The 19,721-nt window shown below is 45.5% G+C and overlaps 1 protein-coding gene across 1 annotated transcript; it reads right to left on the bottom strand.

The window, feature by feature from the left end:
- Nucleotides 1-3: 3 nt before the first annotated feature.
- On the bottom strand, nucleotides 4-19,721 carry LOC135394102 (tyrosine-protein phosphatase non-receptor type 7-like). The gene is made up of 14 exons (XM_064624607.1): nucleotides 19,463-19,721; nucleotides 18,459-18,580; nucleotides 18,278-18,385; nucleotides 17,041-17,163; nucleotides 12,921-13,166; nucleotides 10,569-10,927; nucleotides 9,579-9,665; nucleotides 8,560-8,656; nucleotides 8,332-8,410; nucleotides 7,647-7,861; nucleotides 7,399-7,512; nucleotides 7,162-7,322; nucleotides 6,597-6,710; nucleotides 4-5,269 (listed from the first exon to the last, which is right to left on the bottom strand). The coding sequence occupies exons 1-14, from the start codon at nucleotides 19,542-19,544 to the stop codon at nucleotides 5,161-5,163; spliced, it is 2,016 nt and encodes a 671-aa protein (XP_064480677.1). The 5' UTR covers nucleotides 19,545-19,721; the 3' UTR covers nucleotides 4-5,160.

The following is a 19,721-nucleotide window of genomic DNA, read 5'->3' as shown; positions in this document are numbered from 1 at the left end:
AAAGTGAATAACAAGGGGAGAATCTTTATTTCTTGCACTTTTTTTTTTCTTTCGAACAACGGTTCTGTAGCAGGCACATGCACTTTTGTCTCATGAAAAACAGTGGCACATAATGCACAAACAAACATTTGACAACTGCATATCAAAACGGGAAACAGAGTGCTACAGTCATGTAAATAGCTTCGAACATGTTTTCACATTTTCGTGTGTGTGTGTGCCCTGGAACACATTCACAAAAATAACAACATACTGCACTATATTTTGCAATTTCAACAGCATCTGACCACTATAGAGTTCTTCAAATAAAGTACGGCCAACATGTAATGCATCCAAATAAATACAGGATGCGCTTTGTACTTTCAAAATAAATAACATAAACAAGTATTTTCTGCAGTAAGGCTATGTGTAAGAAGCTTGCAAGTACTTCACAAAGCCTTGGCACTCCATGTATTAAACACACAATGTTTACACATTTAAAAAAAAACTACACGTAAAAATTCTGTAAATGATAGTGTAAATTATGTTACGATTAGGCTATCAAGTCTTTCCTCCAATGCTGCTATTGTTCTTTTCCAGAAAAAATCTATATTCTCTTTAAAAAAACAAAAAAAAACAATATTCTAACCCTGGTCAGTTTGCAAAAATCTAAATCCTCACCAGGCGCAATTTTCACTTGCTTGCAGGGGGCTGTCCGGACAGCAAAATTTAGTACAAATGTCTCAAAGGGCCATCTTCTAGTAGTGAATAGGCCTTACATAAAAGATTGGGAAATAAAAAGTTACCGACACGCTGCAAAAATATTCATCCATGCGCATCGACATTCAAATTTATGATCTGTCCACACTGATGTCATGAAATTGCATGAAATTTCTCATGTTAGAATGTTAATCCCTTAAAGGAGACCCTCGAGAAAAAAAAATCTGCTAAGAAGACCTTAAATGTCCGCACAGCTCTAGCCCAGTGACACTTTCCTCAACGTTTAATAAACATTCTTCCTTCTGTGTACAACACAACGTAACAGGGCCATAGAAGGACAGACATCGAAAAAGCAACTGTTTCCGTGCAGCGTGCACGTGAACAGCTATGAGTGACAGCACAGAAATTTGTACTTCAATCAGAAACATTGTTCTGAAGTAAACGACTCTTCCACAGATGTGACGAGACATTACAATGAGTGACAGCTTCTTGCGGAGATTTTGGCAAGGAGGTGACGAGAAGAAGTGACAAGAAGATGCGTGCAGATTGATGCGTGTTTTGTCCTCCGTACCCGGCAGTACTTTGATGAAAGGTGTGAGTGGGGGTTGAGAGTGTGGGGCCTTGCAAAGATCCAAATTGCTATCGACGCAGTGCATATAGTTACGCCGTGAGGTCCCCCGCTAGTTTCTTTTTCGATACGTGAAGCATTGGAGGAACGCGCATCCTGAAGCGTGTGAGCTTGAGGAGAGCATGTGATGTACAGGCTAGGCGGCTCTAAAGGTTAACCCGTGCCGGTACGTCGTGCGCGGCAATTATTCGATGCAATTCAAGAGCGCATTGTGTTGTCCACATATAAAGTTCTAAAGGCAGTTAAATCCTTGTCAGTTTCAAAGGCATCCAGCATTGTAGTGCAAAGTTGGACCCTGTACCCAAAACATACATCCCCAAGCAGTACAATACATTGTGGCCCAATATTGGACCAATATTGGCAATGTCGGCCCAATATTGGACAAAGACTGGACCAATATTGGGCCAAGATGTTGTGCTGCTTGGGTCCCTAGATGGCAACACTGGAGCGGCTGGGACTGCAGTGAGTAAAACGCTTTCATCCAGCATGCCGCTTCGCAAATACCACCTGTTTCAGTGTTGTGCACAATGTTGACATCTGGGAAACAACATCCCAAAAGCCCTTTGCAATACCACCACTGCACCACCATACTGCAATGTTCAACCGCATTCAAATTAAGTAGGAATGAACCTCCTTGAGTGCTTTATATGGTCACAAGACGATGTTCCTTCCCCACCGAGTAATTGCCGTGCACGGTTGACTCTTATAGCCTACAACCATGTGTATGGGTACGAATTATGGTGGCAGAGAAGTGCAGTATGTATTTCAGACTGGGCCCCGACAGAAAAATGGGCGTAACCGTACGACTGTTCAGCATGGAGCGCTACACCATTGAGCTTGCCATGGTGTGAAGCATGTACACTTTGCAAATGTCACTGCATGGAGCGTATGAGCACCTGAGACGTGCAGCAAAGTTATGGTGCATAGTCGTGTGACGTGCTTGAGACATGGTGCAACATGCTGCCACACAAAACAATGACTGTCGCATGCCGAAATGAATTTTCGAAGCTGGTGCGTCAATTTTGGTGACAAAATGTTAGCTTCTGGTTGTCTTCATTTTTCCCAACATCTATTTGATTGCACACCCCGTTATGTGAAGACCCCGCTTGTACGGGTCCCGACAAAAGTTTACGGGACACGCGAGCAGTATGTATTTTCTCCTCGGTGCGACACCCTAGCGGCAAGTGGAAGGAGGGTTTGTTCACCCGTTCAGAGGGGTGGAGGGGTACGCCGGCTGCGACACTAATTCAAACCACCTTTTCGAGCACGTTCGAGCCATACCGAAACTACCACGGTGTGTCGCTACCAGCGCACTCGCTCACCCCTCTGAGCGAGCAAACGAGCCCATTTCCGTTTGACGGCAGGGTGTCGCACCGAGGAGAAAATACACCGTTTGCGAGTTCGGCAAACTTTTGTCGGGACCTGTACCTGGGTGACAGTTTTTGACATGGCCAAGCGAAATAGGGGGCAGCGCTCCACCATTTTAAAGCAGGCTGTACGCATTTCATAGAGTAACACGTAGTGGTTGCATCTTTGCTCTTAAAGTACTTTGCGGTGTTTCATGGCGACTACAGTAGTAATTAATGCACTTACACGCACAAAACGGGTGCAAAATACATTGCCCGTTCATTTCATTCTGCCACACTAAATGACATTAGAGAATTGCTTAGAGGGATTGGGCTATTTGGGACTTCAGATCCCTGCCAAAGCTGCGTTAAAGGGACGGTCACATCCGGAGTTCCACCTATGAAACTGATACCACTACATTTGCCATCGGTCGACCATCTACCTGGCTATCTTTTTTTTGTCCGAAAAGTGTTTAATATTAAATAAACAAACATTAAAGATCAGCGCTACCTTTTTGGCTGCAGAAGCTCCAGCGACGTGACGTGACTCCCTAGGCAGAGGAGCGAGAGCGCAGTGCTCAGAAGAGTAAAGGCACCGTCCAGAGACCCCGTAACCCTGAGACGCACGGCCACAGCCGTTCCTATTTTCAAGTTTGCGCCCTCAATGGTTCTTACGGAGTAACGTGTACTCGTTCTTCCAGAGAGGGAATTCCGGCACATGCTCTCCACATCCGTCGCCTGCCGTTGTCATGTGTTGCGTCGAATAATAGGCAAACTACGCCACTATTGTTCGCGTGGGATTTTCGATAACGTGGTCAGTGGTCCAGGAGGAATAAACTGACACCCTGGTTTCGAAATCGACCGGAACGGATGCGATCGTCCCTTTAAGGGATGAGGAGACGACCTCAGTTTCTGCTAGTCGAAAGAGGGCATGACGTATAACGAATTAGGACAAGCGCACTGTCCTAGAAGGTACGAAAGAAGTTATGGGCAAAGGACGACAAGAAAGAAGAGAATGCGGGCAGGCGAGCTAGGCTTGTGTTATGATGTGTTCCACGTATTTAGAGCAGTACAGGGTGTCCGGATGTTTCTGGACCTCTTGCAACCTCTACGTTCCCCTGAGTGGTCACTCGACATAGAACCTTCATTTCTCTATCTGAAAGGTAATGCCCAGTTATCCTGTGAAGTAACTACAACTAATGCGTACCTAAGCTAGAGCTATTTTTACGAGCACTACCATATGAAAACTGGAGGCCACAACGTCACACATTGTCACAAATTGGTAACAAATTTTGCATGAAGAGATGGAACAAATTCACTGAAACAATGCCAGAGATAAGGAATATTTTGTCTAGGCTGCGGATGACAACTTCTGCGCAGTACTACCCTCAGAAATAGCTGTGCCTCAGAAATTAGGGCAGTCCTAGTCATAAGGCTTTTTTTCTTTTTTCATAACTTGATGATCACTTCAAATATTGCAGGAAGTGCAGAAACATCTCCAGAGTTTATGTGCACCCTGTATCTTGACAACTGCTTTTTATCTCGAAAAGGTATATCAATTTGGAAGGTGAGGGTTTTGCCAAGGGCATGACCATTTCACAAAGGTAGTCATTTGTCATGGTAGTTTTCAGTGTCTGACTTTTTTACCTGCTTGACTCGTGAAAACTCCCCTCACACACTCACAAGCCTAGAAAGAAAAAAAAAAAAAAAAAAACTCAAGTGGACACGTGAGGACACTACAAGGCAACTCAAACCTGATGTCAGGTGTATGTGCAATGTAAGACGTCTGCTTTGCCAGGGTATGCAGCACTCGAAATTGTAACAAAGCCTAAAAGTAGCAACAATAATTATATCAATGACAACAATGGCAATATCCAAATGGTGATGCTGGAAACATATGCACATGACATGGGGGTGAGCAAACACTTTCCAGGTGTAGCTCGGTACCAGTACTTACGCACAAGCTGTGACACATACAAGCGATACCATATTTACTCACATAACTAACGTGCCCACGTAATTAACATATGTGGTTCCGGGTCCTGGTTCGGAACGTAGTGGTAGTGCAGTGCTATCTTGAGTGTCGAGATCAAAATCTTTTCCCCCTGTATTTGACGCATCCCCTCTATGTGTTTTGGGTAAAAGACTACATATCGTTAAATGGCAAAAAAAAAAAAAAAGAAAGAGGCAGGGCACAGAATTTTACAAAGCCCTATCTCAAAGATACCCGAGAATCAAAACAGATTGCAAAAAAATATGCAGCGCGGTCAGGTCCGTCATCACACAGAACACGTCACAGCTTGTACGAGTACTGGCACCAAACGACAGCCCATGTTCCAAAAATGTCGGCTGTTGACGGGAGAGCCATATTGCACCTGTACGTCTGTCACATGCGTGACCAAAAGTCCTGTACATCGCAACGCATACAGTGGAAAAACAACAATGGCTGAATGTGCAGTGCGCCAGCTAGACTGCCAGCTTGCTGGTCGGCTAGTTGGTCAGTTTGTGAGCTGCGGCCTCCGTCGGGAGAGATTGCTCAAATAAGCAGAGTGTACGATGCACAAACTCGTACTGCTCTGCAGTTTGTACCATACCGCCCCTAAAGTCGGGTAAGGGGTTAAGGGCAAGAAAAAAAAAAGTGTGTTAATAATCAACATCACTTAGCAATGTGTATATGTGGCAGGAAGCACGGAAATGTTTTGCTACTTAGAAAGGTTAGTGACTGCACAAAAAGTGTTGGCGATGACATCACATGTTGTGACAATACAGTAGAACCTCGCTAACCTCGGTTGCTTCCCAAGGGCTGCTGCGGTCCCGTCTTCGTTCGTTACAATCTGACCGCATAATTTGAAGAAAATTGGCCCGTATCCCACTTGTAATTAGCAAGTTTCCTACCAAATTTCATCATTTTCCATCATCTTCCAACCCATGCAATGACAACCTGCCATATAACCCACGTGCTTGCTCCCTTGCTGACTTCCCTTTCCCAGCCGCCAATCCCGCGGCACAACCTCCTTGCTCCTCGCGCTACCTTGCCACACAGTGTCCCAGCTGCGCTGCCATAATGGATTATGCAAACGCATTTTGGCTCGCTTTCGTTTCGTGCTTTTGTTTAGATCGACTTCGAAGTTCACTTCTTGCCTCTGGGCTGTGGAGCCTGAACCGCGGATGATGTACAAGACGCGGACTATTAAAGAAAAAGTGGCGATCATCGCAGCCGCGAGATCTGCAATGTGCTGTAAGCTCCTGCCGGTGATGCAAGCTCTGAGGAGGGCTTCGCCCTCAAATCAGTACAGCTAGTTTGAGTAACTGAGCCTGATTTCACCCCGAATTTAGCATAATGAAAGTTTTTCCACTCAAATTCGTATGAATTTAGAGCATGTGTTCACTTACCCAAGTTTTACCCTCCAAATTTAGAAAAACATATTTCCCAAAAACTTCGGGCTCTACGTAAACACCATACACATCAATGAAATTGACTAAGCAGCAGACTCTTTTCCGCATGTAGACAGTGACGCACCTGCGATGGTGCTGTGCGAAGCTTTGATCTTTTTCTTTCTTTTTTAGGCTCTTCCCCCATACTCTCAACCTCTGCCATCTGCGAAAACTTCTGTATTTATCCAAACTGCCCGTAAAGTACTGCACTGCTTCACGCGAAATTTTCACAGTCGGAAATTTTACGCCTGCATGCTGCGGGACATTAACTGTATGCTACTGTCCTTTTAAACCTGTTTTTAGTGACATCATTTTAGGTATGGTATAGGGTAGTGGTATCTTGTGCCAATACAAGTGCCAAATATTTTCAGCACAAGTAGTATAGTAATAGTAGTAGTAGTGCATGCATGCCTCAGTAGTGCCATGCCCAAACATTTACGGACACCGCCTGAATATCGCCTATGTGTACCTAATCATCCAGATGTTCTTACCTGTCCCTTCGGAGAGCACAGACGATGCCTAGGACATCGACGCTATTCTCTTCCAATAGCTGACGCATCCCAATGCTGCTGGCAATGAAGCAGCCTGTTCTACCGATACCAGCACTGAGAATGACAAAAATGCAACTTAGTGCTGTCATCCTAATGTAATTGTGCCTTAACATTGCCCAACTAAATTAACATTATCTTCACGCTGCCATTACCACATAACGTTGTTAATCCATTAACTGTACAACTTAGCATCGACAATATCTTGTAGCATTTGCAATACAGTGTCATTACAATTTTTGCTGCATTACAGCTCAACATTGTCATGTGACACCCAAAGGATGGCACACGCAATTCCCTTCATACATCAAGCATTCCGCAGCCACCATTTCGCTGGATGTTTTTTAACACACAACCTCATAGTCATTTATTTTTATCCACTAGGTGATGCCAAATGACTTCTGAACTTAAAAAAAAAAAAAACTGCTGTTGGTGCTTGAAAACAACCCCTTTTTTTAACTGATTTACTGCGGCTGATTTACGGATACTGCAGCTACTTCATCACTACCTGCAATGCACTATGACAGGCCCCCGTACGCCAGATGCGTCATGACGGAGCAGTTCCACCTCGAGCGCCAGGGACAGTAGCTGCTGGGAAGATCGAGGAGTCTGGTGGTCTGGCCACGCTGTGTACCACAAGTGACAGACACTACGACGGTCACCAGCTTTCTGTAAGCATGCGTACGCACAAGTTAATACGAGCTCGCAGCACTCGACACGATACAACGTTGCCTTGGCAACACACCTCAACGAAGAGCTCTCTTAGAAGGTAGCCATCACGTGGCATCACCTTTGCCACATCGACCCGAATGCCCTCGAAGTCGGCACAGGTATCAGGCACGTAGGGTTCACACTTCACCTGTTCAGGAATTTAAAACTTGTCAAGTGTTGTTTCACTGCTGTTCAAGTGAAGTTTCATGTATTTTTATCGTACTCCTCAGTGTAGTTAGAGTACCTATATTCAAAGCTGTCTAAGCTGCAGACAGGAATTACCTTCGCATTCTCTGTGAGGTTGGTGATCATGACGATAACGGGCACCCGCTCTTGCCATACCATATGCCAGAAGTCCGCCACAGTGTGCACCAGAGGGCCCTGTGTGGCGATGTAGGCTTTCACCTCCCCTCCGTACCCAGTGATGTAATTGGCATTGATATAGTCATCCTCAGACGAGACTTCTCCGTGCGCCAAGTGCACTCTGCTGTGTTCATCTGAAGCACACGTGACATGTCATCACATTACCAGGAGCGAATCAGTAGAAGTCCTTACAGGAACCTAATGCAACGCAACCTGGTCTAAGCAAAACCGGCTTGCTACTTTACCCCAACATAAAGTTCAGGATTTTTAATGAAACTCAGAATATGCAATTTTGAAAATGCGATATAGATTTTTTTGTTACATTTCTTCGATGTAATGAAATGTGCCCAAACGCTGTGTAGAACAAAACCGAGGATACCAATTGCAGGCACGACACTACTACAGTACCCTGAGTGAAGAAAAGCAGCTAACGAAACAGAAAAGTTGCAAAAAGCAGCAGGCAGTGTTGATTGAGGTCTTAACTGCCGCATCCCCAGAGGAGGGAAACCACGTGCTGGCTTTTAATATCACGCAAAGTACTGCTGCCTAAAGCAAAAGGCATAGAATAAAAAGTTCTTGCTCAACAAAGACGGGAGCTACTCACTAGGCAATATCGTCTTGTAGCGATTCTTTGTTCCACACCCTGGGACCTCTACTCGTTCCGGGTGGTTCATTGGAATGTCCTGAACAGAAACCGGCCATGACATACTTCACTTCCATTCTGCCTGACTTGTCCATGAGATACAGCAGGGCAAGATAATGGTCATTCTCATCGGACACCTCTTTATCGTTTCACAAAATCAGCTTAAATAGGAAGGGGCCACAAACTAACCCAAAACTCGGTATGCAGCTGTCTGACGTCCTCCAGGCATTTCTGGAGTTGTGCCCGGCTCAGACGCTTCCCCGCAGACAGCAGATATTGTTCACCTCTAAGAGTAAGGACAACAATAATAAAAAAATTTGATCCAATACAGTCAGAGCATCCAACCAAACCGGAACCGAACCGAAAAGGCTGCCGCTATCTTGTAGGTGAACCGGAAGCGAAACGATTTAGAAAATTTCGGTTACCATTTGAAAACTGGTTTCAAAGCATCGAGAGTTCGAAACTGACTGTTTCTCATCTTGCCTGCCCCAACCTGCTCCAAAAGTGACCGGTTCATGCGACATTTTTTGCAACTGGTGTCTCCAATACTACAAGCGGAAATGCATAGCTGGATGCCCGGATCGATGGAGACAACGTCGGACAACCGCGCTCTATAATTTCGTTTTCCAGTGTACAAGCGTTCTTGTCACAGCTTTACCGCCAGCTAGGTCATGCGAAGAGAAATAAATATTTCCGACAGTTTATCTTAGGGCGTATACCTCGTGCAATGAACCGGTTCGGAACCGATATACGTGTCCCGCTGGAGCTGAACCGAACCATTATGTCTAGACCCGAACCGGAAAAAATATCGGTTTGATGCTCTGAACACAGCAAAGCACAACATCCTATTCTCTCTACAAGGCAATGCTGACTATCCCAAAGAAATTGCAAGAGAGGTAACAATGAATGCCGTGAAATGACGGAGACAAAGAGAGAGAGCAGCCACCATGGACACAACCACCAATGCTATTATCCAGTGAGAGAGATCAATATATCTCTCTCTCCCTATTATTTTATCTCTTAGCAATTTGCTACCTTTGCTCCTTGTTATCTATTTTCTCTTGCTACTGCTCTCTCCCTCGTTTTTATGCAAGAAGTTTTACACCGATGCCCTATTTTCGCATACTTGGTTTGCACGCTCTATCAGTTGTACGACTTCTACCCCCAAGGAAGCTTCGTTCAAATAGACAGAAATCACAGGAACATACCGTGAAGTTGAAGAGGTCGCACCGATGCTTTGAAGCGTGTCTGTGCTTTTGTTAAGATCCAACGTTAAGGAGGCATTGGAACCACGGCTGCAAAGTAAAACATGTCGGGGGGACAGTTGTACATCAACACGACACAGTGCCATTCCATTGTTTTTGCCTCCATGTTCACCTTTTACAGGTGCTGTTACCAACTTTTTGCAGTCCTTACGTTCGTCAAAAAAACCACGACAAACTTTCTCACTTGTAGTCAGATTTGCTCAGGTTTGTAATGGTTAGAGGACTTTTCTGACCCATTTTTGTATTTGTTGCTATATAAAGCACATATTCATGTGCCATCGCAATATAACATAGAAGAGGACAATGCAACAAAATGATTATGCGAGCCACACATGCACATCTGAAATGAAAATTATATTTTCAGTCTATAGCTGTCTGACAACACATCAGTGAAACAATATCTGGCTGCACAAACATTGCATGTGTTCCAGAATAGTTTGTAATCGAATGCCATGAATATATAAACGACACAGAAACGTACAATTGTTTGTGGAACGTCATCTTTCCACTGCGCCGCTAAAGTTAGCTAGGTGGGACCCACAATAAATATTTTCCGAGACTCCCATTTTGTTAGCACAACCTCAAATAAACACTGTAATAGAACAAGCTCAAATACCGTATTAGCACACAGGCAGATTTACAGTGCTACAATTCGAACATGACATCAATACGTGACGGCTTCTCGAGTCATAAACCACATGCATGTGCTCCCAGGAAGGAGACAGACCTGCATGATCAATAAAGGCGAACCACAGGGAACGTTTTTGAATCTTCCGAATGAAAGTTTAAATTTCACAAACTTTTAGTTCAAACTTTGACATGTTTGTGATATCATTAAATATGATTGCTCCCTCATCCGAATGTGTCATTACTACACAGTTATGTTAAGGATACCACTATGCTCAGTTTCACAAAAAAAGCAACATCACTCACCGTTCCAGCAATCCTCTTGTCTTGGACCTGAGCGGACTTCTTGTTGGACTGAAGGCATGCTCAGAATCTGTCTCAGACTGTGAGCTTCCCCTTGTGACTGAGGGCTGGGGTGTCACCGACCTCTGCTGTGGGAGGGGAGGGGGCAGCAGAGGGGGTGGAAGGGTGGGAGTGACAGGGGTGGGGCGTGGGGCCACCGGAGGGCGCTGGATAGCTGCGTCAACACACGAGAAAGGTGGAGTCGACGGCTGCGCACACACCATACGCTTCCCTTCCTGTCCGAGACGCTGATGGGAAGGGTGTTCGTGCATGAAGAGGTCGCCAGATTTGTCCTGACGCGCCCGACGGAGCCACCATACGAGCTGCGAAAATGAAGCGTCTGCCGCTTTACACAGAGTTTAAAAAAAACTACACTCTTAAAGCAGACATCGTTCTGCTCCAAGATAGGTTAAAAATGGGATGTGTACGTCATTTTTGTGACACTCACGCAATAATGTTAACTGTCACAAAAAGGTGCATGCCCCACGCTTTCTACAAAAATCAGGAGTGATTAGGGTTGCCACCTTTTGTAGTGAAAAATATCGGCTGAGGGAGAGGAGGTGGAATAGAGGGAAAGGAGGAAATGTTCGTGGGAAAGGGAAAATGGGTAAGGGTGGAGAGTATACAGAGAGAGAGAAAGAAGGAACCAGCGTACTCGCTCAACACAACAACAATAATAATAATGATTAACTAAGAAACGACTGGTGACTACGGAGTTGGGTCTGTGCTCCAGATTTATTCAAGCTGTAGTGGAATGTTGAAAGGAAAACCCTGTAAAAGCCCCTATGAAAGATGTTGAGCCACAAATACCGGCAAAAGGCTGCCAGTATCATCTTCCTACCGGCAACCAGCAGAGCGGACAAATAACCGGCCGTGCCGGTATAATACCGGCCTGGTGGGAACCCTAGGAGTGATAACGGAATCATTCAGCATGATCGTTGCCCCTCACCGTGCTATGTGGAAAAGTTCCGTTTTAAGATTGTAGGGCCTGGCAGAGTCCACTAACGATAATAACTTGCAGCTTTACACTGCGAGACGATTACAATGACGAGCGACAGCTCCCAGTCTGCAGATTAATTTTGCTAACCTGTGTGTTCTTAGAGTGCCTTCAAAATCTCGTCACACGGCACACATTATTTAACATCCCTCATCAAGAATAGCATACCCAAGCGACTTGTACCCCGCCACCAAGTTGTTGACATCTTCGGCCCCTTTGGAACCCACAGTCATAGGTTTGGTGAGTGGACATCCAGTGAGGCTGGTGGCAAGATTTCTGAGGAATTCAAGGTTCCATAATGACCGGCTAATGCTGTTTACGTGACATCGTTTAAAGTGAGAGTCTGGAACCATCGACTCATTTTGAAAGAAACAAATGTTGCGTCCACCCCACCTTTTCAGACGTCACAACCTTGTGTAACCAAGCTATACGTGATTAAAGGGGCACTTAAGGGCTATTCCATATGGTGTTTGTGGGTCTTATGGGCTGCTGAAAGCAGGTATATCCTGCACTCAGTGCCCATTGGTTGGAATAGGGACGTGCTCTAACGCAGGAAGAAGTACAATTACACACCCTCTCACAAAGCACGCGACTCTGAGGTGTGTGTGAGGCTTTCGTGTCAAAAGTGATAATTAGATCGGTGCACTCTGAATCGGTGCACTCTGTGAATCAGCATGTCGATAGCCATCTGCTGCGCACACCACTGTTTTGGTGAGGTGTATCTGGTGTAGCTCTGGTTGCAGCTAGGTCGGAGCTCCCCTCGCACGGCGTTCATCGGACAAACAAATGTGGTACGGGGTCCTACCATTGGTTTCCTCAAATGATTTCCCATGATGATTGGGCGCATTTGGGGTGAGGTGCCCGTTACGTTTCCAAGGTGAGGTACGCTGCTGAGGTACGTTTTACCGAGGTGCCTGTTACGGAGAGATGTTTGCATCTTTGCAACTCTTGTCTCAAACCAACAGCAATCAGAGGTCACTGACAGTGACATCGCTACAGCAAAAGTGCTGGCTATAAAATTCGACTATGGTTTTTATGTAATTGGCTCCAAATTTAGCTGAAATATTTTGCACAGTGATTGCAAGCATCATAGGAAAACGTGTCGCAGCACTTTTTCTTTGGTTTGGGTCCGGGCTGCTGGTTTGAACGCCTTGCTTTGGAAAAGTGACATTCAAATGTCAACTTTTCCACAACCCATTTTCAGTCCATTTTAGGCCTATACCCACCCTACCTAAACCAATTACTTCCGTAAGTTGCACAAAGTTGAAAAGCTACTCTGTGGTGCGCATCCCCACAGTCTCAATCGAAGACATACTCACCGGGCAGAGGAAAGACAACATCAGGAACAGTGTTGCCAGCACAATTCCCACGGCCAAGATCCAAGTGGAACGGTCCTTCAACAGACGCAGCACCTCCTCGCCTTCGAGGTCGTCGTCGGGCACAGCGTGATGATCCCCCTTTCCCACAACTTTTGGCAATGACCCCCAAGTTGATGGCTTAGGGACACCAGAGGCGGAATGCTGCGAGGACCAGCCATCTTGCGTATCCAAATTATGGTTCAGTTGCTGAAAGGTGAACGGAAGCCACGAGTAAAGACTTTGAAAGAAGCACATGGACCAACCAATACACGTTTTCACTCACGATATGTTTAGGGTCTCACTTTTTCAGGTTAAACCCGATTATTCCCTCCCGAATCAGCTTCGGACCAATTCGGGTTCAACCCAGTTTCTAGGGTCCTGCATGGCCCGCACATTACTGTGGGTACACATTTTTGGTATTGTCGAACCGAAACGTTTTTCGGTTTGTTTCGGGTTTGGGTTCGGTCATAAAGGTTCGGTTCCGGTTCAGCTCCGGAGTTCACATATATCGGTTCGATTAACCGGTTCAGAGGCTGTCAACCGGTTTGGAACCGGTTTGAGGTTCTGATATGCTACAAAATTATTGGTAGCCACTAAAAATGATACAAGATCTCTTAGTTACGTTTTTTGTGCATTTATTTCAGTTTTTCGACCAACAGGAGCCCCCTTTCGTCCCTTCCCCAAGCAACATGCCGCCAATCTAGGCAGGCAGACTGTTCAAATCCCCACTTCAACCCCCCCACACACACCATCCCGAACTGGTAACCGAAGTTTTTTAATTGGTTCGGTTCCGGTTCAGCTCGAAGATGGCGCTAGTAATTACGGTTCAGTTCCCGCTAAAAATATCGGTTAATTCCAGTTTTCGGTTCCGGTTCGGTTCGACGCTCTGATGGTTGGGATAGCTGGTCGGACACGGTTTAGACATTAAATGAAAACGCATCCCATTTCAAAACCGAAACCTGGGGTCGCATTCCGGCTCGTGAGCTGTGGTGGTGCCTCTATGGCATTTCTCGAAATCCCGCGCGATTGCATGTCATTGCGTGAATCCGGCCCAGCAAATGCTTGTTGTGATTTGTGAGCTGTATCACATCGAACAAGTTCCTCGAGTGCCTGCTGAGGTGTTGGCTGCTGGTGAACTCTAGCAAATAATATGCGGGTTGTGGGTCAGGTAGCGCACCTGAGGACACGGGTCGGATGTGGGTCAAGAAATTCTGACCCAGTCAGCGCTCTACTGATTTCTCTCTGAATTCTAACCACGTATCAGGTTGTACCACGTGTCGCATGCACCATTTACGAGCAATTCATATGAACGTGTGTTGCAGATATTAGGTGCATTCTTTTTTAAAGCAAAGTGCTGCCAAACCAGTGCTTAAGTACACACCAGGTGTATGACAAAAAGAACGTGAGAGGATTGCACTCCTTGAACCAGTTCAGGAGGTGCAGGCAGAAAGAATGAACCTATTATTTGAGTGCAACAATACAAATGTGAACCACACTTGATTTTACAACGCATGGTGTGTGTCCCTATAAGGGTATGTATGTCTGACCAACATATGCACTTTAACTGCGGGAGGAATGCTGGACAGAAAGCAATATATAATAACCTGATAACACCCAACTGTATGAGTAGCACTGGATTTCACCCCAAATTACAGATTAAAAAGTAGCGCCCAATTTTTCCCTCCCGTATCCGGTGAAGACATCTAACCCGAAAAAGTGGGACCCTGGATATCTATGCTGCACTTCTTCCCAGCCTTCAAGCATACTGTTGCAGACATGTATCTTTGAGGAGTGCAGCCCACTCTCCATAAATTTTCCCATTTCTGGTTGAGGTGGACTGTACAACAAGCTTCTAAATATTATGAGAACTAGAGGCAAAATTAGATAAGGAATAGTGACATTGGCAATTTTTGGGGACAGTTTTTGCAATTTGAACCTTACAGTGATGAGACATCAATATGTGAAAATATTTTGTGTCATACCTCCCAATACACTGCTCAATGAACTAAACAGGGTCTTGCACAAAAATTGCCAGTGATGGGCAGTACTTGAAGTATACTCGGTACTTTAGAAGTACTTAAACTACTTTTTAGGTAGTTTTACTTTACTTCAAGTAATCCTGCTGAATAATACTTTGTACTTTCTGTTGAAGTACTTCGTTCTGCGAGCCTTACTAGCTTGGTGCACGACATCCAAGCCACATCCAGCAGCCTGCCAGCACGGTGTTCATTGTGGTGTTCACATTCCTGCACCACCGCCTGTTTTAACCAGTTTGCAATCCTGTCGAAGCCGATAACTTGGCACATCTCAGCATGCTCTTCTGCACTGTTTCCTCCACCACCTCTTGCAAACCTACTAGATTATAACGACCATGTCATACGGACCCCTTCCAAGCGCCGCATTTGGAGGCTAACGGTGGCGCTACCCATCGCCCCGGTTATTGCTTCCTCAATTTCTACGGTACTCTGCACTTTAGCTTACCTTAGTACCTTTATACAAGCGCTGGATGTCCCACGAGAGATGCTTCCTTCTTAAGTTGATTATCATCATCATTTTACGCGTTTTTGTGGGAACTGTTGCTGTCGTCTGCTACGCTAATCGTGCGCCCGCTTCTGTGTGTTCAAAATTCAAATTTCCGTCGTCCAATCATGATGCAGATCTCGCGGGCCTATGAGTAGCGCCCCTAGTGGATTGTGCGGATGGGCTCCTTGTTGGGTTTGCTGATTATGACATGGTCGCTATAATCTAGTACAGTGTTTCCCAAAGTGTGGTCCGCGGACCCCTGGGGGTCCGCGAGAGTGTCCGTGGGGGTCCGCGACCGTCTCCCACATTTCAGTGAGGATTTTCGTCCCCACAAACACGCGCCCAACACCTAGAACTTCCAAAATTGCTACAAGCATGCTTCAACGGCTAGCTGCTATTTTCTGATAGAAAAGTCCTGCAATGCACGTTTGTCCGCGTCATACACATACAAACAAGAAGAAACCAGTCCGGAATCGTTTCTGAAGCTGTATCGAAAGCACGCAGCAGCTGACGCGGTTGCTGGTTATGCACTGGCTGTGACGGTGTGGGGGGGGTTCGTGAATTGGTTCTCATCGCTTCCGGGGGTCCGTCACCACCAAAAGTTTGGGAAACACTGATCTAGTAGGTTGTGGTTTGCTCATGCATGTAGTGTCTGTGTGTGGTTTGTCAGAGACGTTACATTTGAATGTATTCATGCGCATATTAGTGTCCGTAAAGAGCTGAACAGCGTTGCATGAAAACAGCATGTTGTATTTGAGGGTGCCTAATAAGTGCGTCAAGTATATTTGTCACTACTTTATACTTTACTTAATAGCACCGGCATTACTTTTTACTCAACTTGAAGAAGATATCTTTGAAAGTACTTAATACATTACTTGAAGTACTTTTCCTGGTACTTTGCCCATCACTGAAAATTGCGGAGGCTGATTTAACAGTTAGGACAAATACATGTCTCACCAACACCCAAGCGACGATCGCTAGGTCAGCAGATGACGCAAAGTCGGCAAGTGCTAGTGGCAGGAATCAAACGTACCTCATTCATCGCTGGTCAGATGTGCTACCATTACAATACACAGACATTCCACCCTTGTCAACATACCAAGGCCTTGTTCGGGAAGACACGGGCACACATTCACTCAAGACACATTCTTCGTTACATTTCTCTTCCATGCACTCTCACATTCACACACAGTTACATTAACCACGGTGGGCTGCAATTTTTTCTCTCTTTTTATGCGCGAACATAGATTGCGGAGGCTGAATCGACAATTAGGACTAATACTTATTAGGCGTTTACAGGTTATGTTGTCCCAAGAGGGAGCTTGCCTTGACTCAATGTCTCTCTGAAGGAGTTGAGGGACATGAAGACAAAGTTGATGGGATTGTAGAGGGTCTGCAGAACAAAGACCTCCAACATGCACTAGAGCTCAGCTACAATAATCGTTTTTGTGCAAGAACGCATATTACTTGTTGCACAATCTGCCACAGCAAGAAATAAAATAAATAAATAAATAAGTGGGATTTCACTGCCCCTTTAATGCAAATTAAGCATACTCACTTGCAAGAGTTCATGCGAAAGCTTCAAAACTTTGGGCTCTGTCTTGCTCGAGAAACGTTTCTCTGGAAATGCTGCATCCAGGGCATCCTTCTCAATGCTCAGATGCACCGCTCGAGTTGGAAGCTATGTAAAACACGTATATCTATGTGGGTGTGTTTAAAAGAAAGTAGCACAGTTTGGACAACACGACCTACTAAGATTACAGCATCACTTTCACCCTTCCCCAGAACCACAGGCTGCATCCCAGAACTCACCCTGGTCGACCAGAGAGTTGAGGGTAGCTACTCTTTGCGTTCCAGAATCAACATGATTACGTCACGACCCACATTCCTAAAATGGGTCGTCTGCCCGAGAGCAGCGACTCTGGATCGACTTGCACTAATACATATCTATCGCTAAAAGTAGTGACGTCAGAGCTGTCGTCTGCATCATGGAGGACGCCCAAAAATTTGAGTGTGGATTTTGCGACATGACATTTTCTTCAGAGCAGCATGCACTGTACCACACATAAAACACGCATCTTCTTACAGATTATTCTTTTTGTTGCGCACACATCAGCTCATTGCATGTGAAGGTCGAACACTGCTTCTATGCATTTTAGAGCTATAGACGACCTGCACCCCTACGTCATCGAGTACGTTTCACAGCCGCGCAAAGCACGTTGGTGGGCACCTATCAATCTTATCAGCCTTTTCGGCCTATCAGCCGACACGTTTTTCCCACTTCTTGCCCACCACAGCAAAATATAACCTCGAACCAGTCTTCTCGTGACCTCACGTTTGTAAACCGAGAGTTGTCTGTATGCGGACCAGAACAGCACTACAGTTTTTCGGAATGCACGGTAAATACCCCTAATTCATGGCATGAATGCTTTGCGAACTCATGCAGATGAAAAGTTATAGATAGCTTATCATACTTCTACAGTTGCTGTCGTCTGCACAGCCAGTGTGCCCGCTTCTGCAAGTTCAAAATTCAAATACCAACAGTCCAATCATGATGGAGATCCAACGAGCTGATGCGCTCAGAAACAATGCTCTTAAAAAACTTGTAAAAGGACCATAAAGTACTCAAAATTTTTTATGTGTGTATTACCTTTCAACCAATATTGAGGGGGGGGGCAACGGTTGATGAGAGGAGAAAGGGCACAGGGAGCAAAATATGTTGAGAACCACTGGTCTAGTATGCCCGGAATATTGCATGGGTCACTCCCCCACATTATGTTGCTGTTGCAACTCACATCGACTTCCTTGACAACGACGATGTTGGACTCGACTGCACCTATGAGTCGAGAGACTTGGTCACGAAGTAGCTCTGCTGCGTCGAGAGTCGGAACATCATTGAAAGACTGCAAATTATGTGTCTGTTAAAGGTTTGTAAGCAGTAATAATAAAACAACACTTCAACAGTACTGTACGCACCACAAGGACATGGTACTTTTCTTCACTATCTGTGAAGGTTGAACCCTCTTCAGAGATTTTCCCAAAGGGGTACGGGAGTATCGAGACATCGGTGTAGGTATTGCTCTTGTCGATACTAGCAGCTGCGTGCAACAAGGATGATTATAAGACACAATGCAAAGGAAGCAGGTATCATGATATCAGCAGGTACTACCTGTGCTTCTAAGCAGTGGCTTCCGTAAATATGCCGTACATTACAAAGATATGCATGCTATGCCCGACCAGGGCTGAAGCAGGGTGTCCGCACTGGGACGAGCACCACATACGTATAATCGGGTAAATTTTATGGGTTCCGGCTGAACATTCCCTTTGGTCAAATGTTCTTATAAGGTAACTGCCTGTTCACTGTGTGGGAGAATACTGCTAAACTACCAGAGCTTCTCGGCAAATTACTAGATGCATCAGAGTGTCTTGGTCAGCTTCAGCAATGGTATTCTCGGCAAAAAGAATGTGCTCTGGCCGTCCTTCAACCCTTCGATTGCATTTCCCCAGCGGCATTTCTTCAATCAAAGCGTTTCGCGTATGCGGTCCAAAGGACGACTTCTCCAGCTTTGTCTTCATCAAACCAAATCTTATCAGTAGAGATTATCCACGAACGACGTCACAACGTTGTTTACATTCTGCGCCGCAAATACTTCACCAGCTAAAAATCGATACTACGAGTTCCCTTCTCAATTTCGTAAACAACAGGAAAACCTCTGTGTAAAACGCACGACCCAAGATCATATCCGTCATCACACCGGTACTAAGTTAGGCTACGTCGTGGACCCAGCTGGAAACCATCTCGCTACATGTAAACATTGGCATTGTTTTTAACGTCCATGGCACAATACACCGCTCGCGCGCTGAGCTCGGTCCTCGCTACGATCTAAATAGGTGTCAATATAACGAATACTCCCAAAAGCACGCGGCAATCATTTATGACTTCGTGTCATATCCGGGTCCTACACAAATGTAATACTCACAGTCGACTACAACGGTTCGCGAACAGAGGACCAGCGACAGGACAATGTACAAGAGCCGAAACTTCATCCCGTGTTTAAGCATAGCATCGTTTGAGCACAGTTTTGCGCTCGACAGTTCTCACAACCTCACTACATTCGTTACATGTCCCTCTCTAAAAAAATAAGGCAGTAGAAAAAAAAAAGAAGCAAGGTCGACCAGGCGGAGGAACTCCGTGGGAGAGCCGCAGCTTTGAGCTCCCGTCGTCGAATGGATGGCGGC

The sequence above is a fragment of the Ornithodoros turicata genome, chromosome 5 (assembly GCF_037126465.1).
Source record: "Ornithodoros turicata isolate Travis chromosome 5, ASM3712646v1, whole genome shotgun sequence".
Classification (NCBI taxonomy): domain Eukaryota; kingdom Metazoa; phylum Arthropoda; class Arachnida; order Ixodida; family Argasidae; genus Ornithodoros; species Ornithodoros turicata.
Note: the sequence above shows the minus strand (reverse complement) of the source record. Positions and strands in the feature narration are given on the sequence as shown.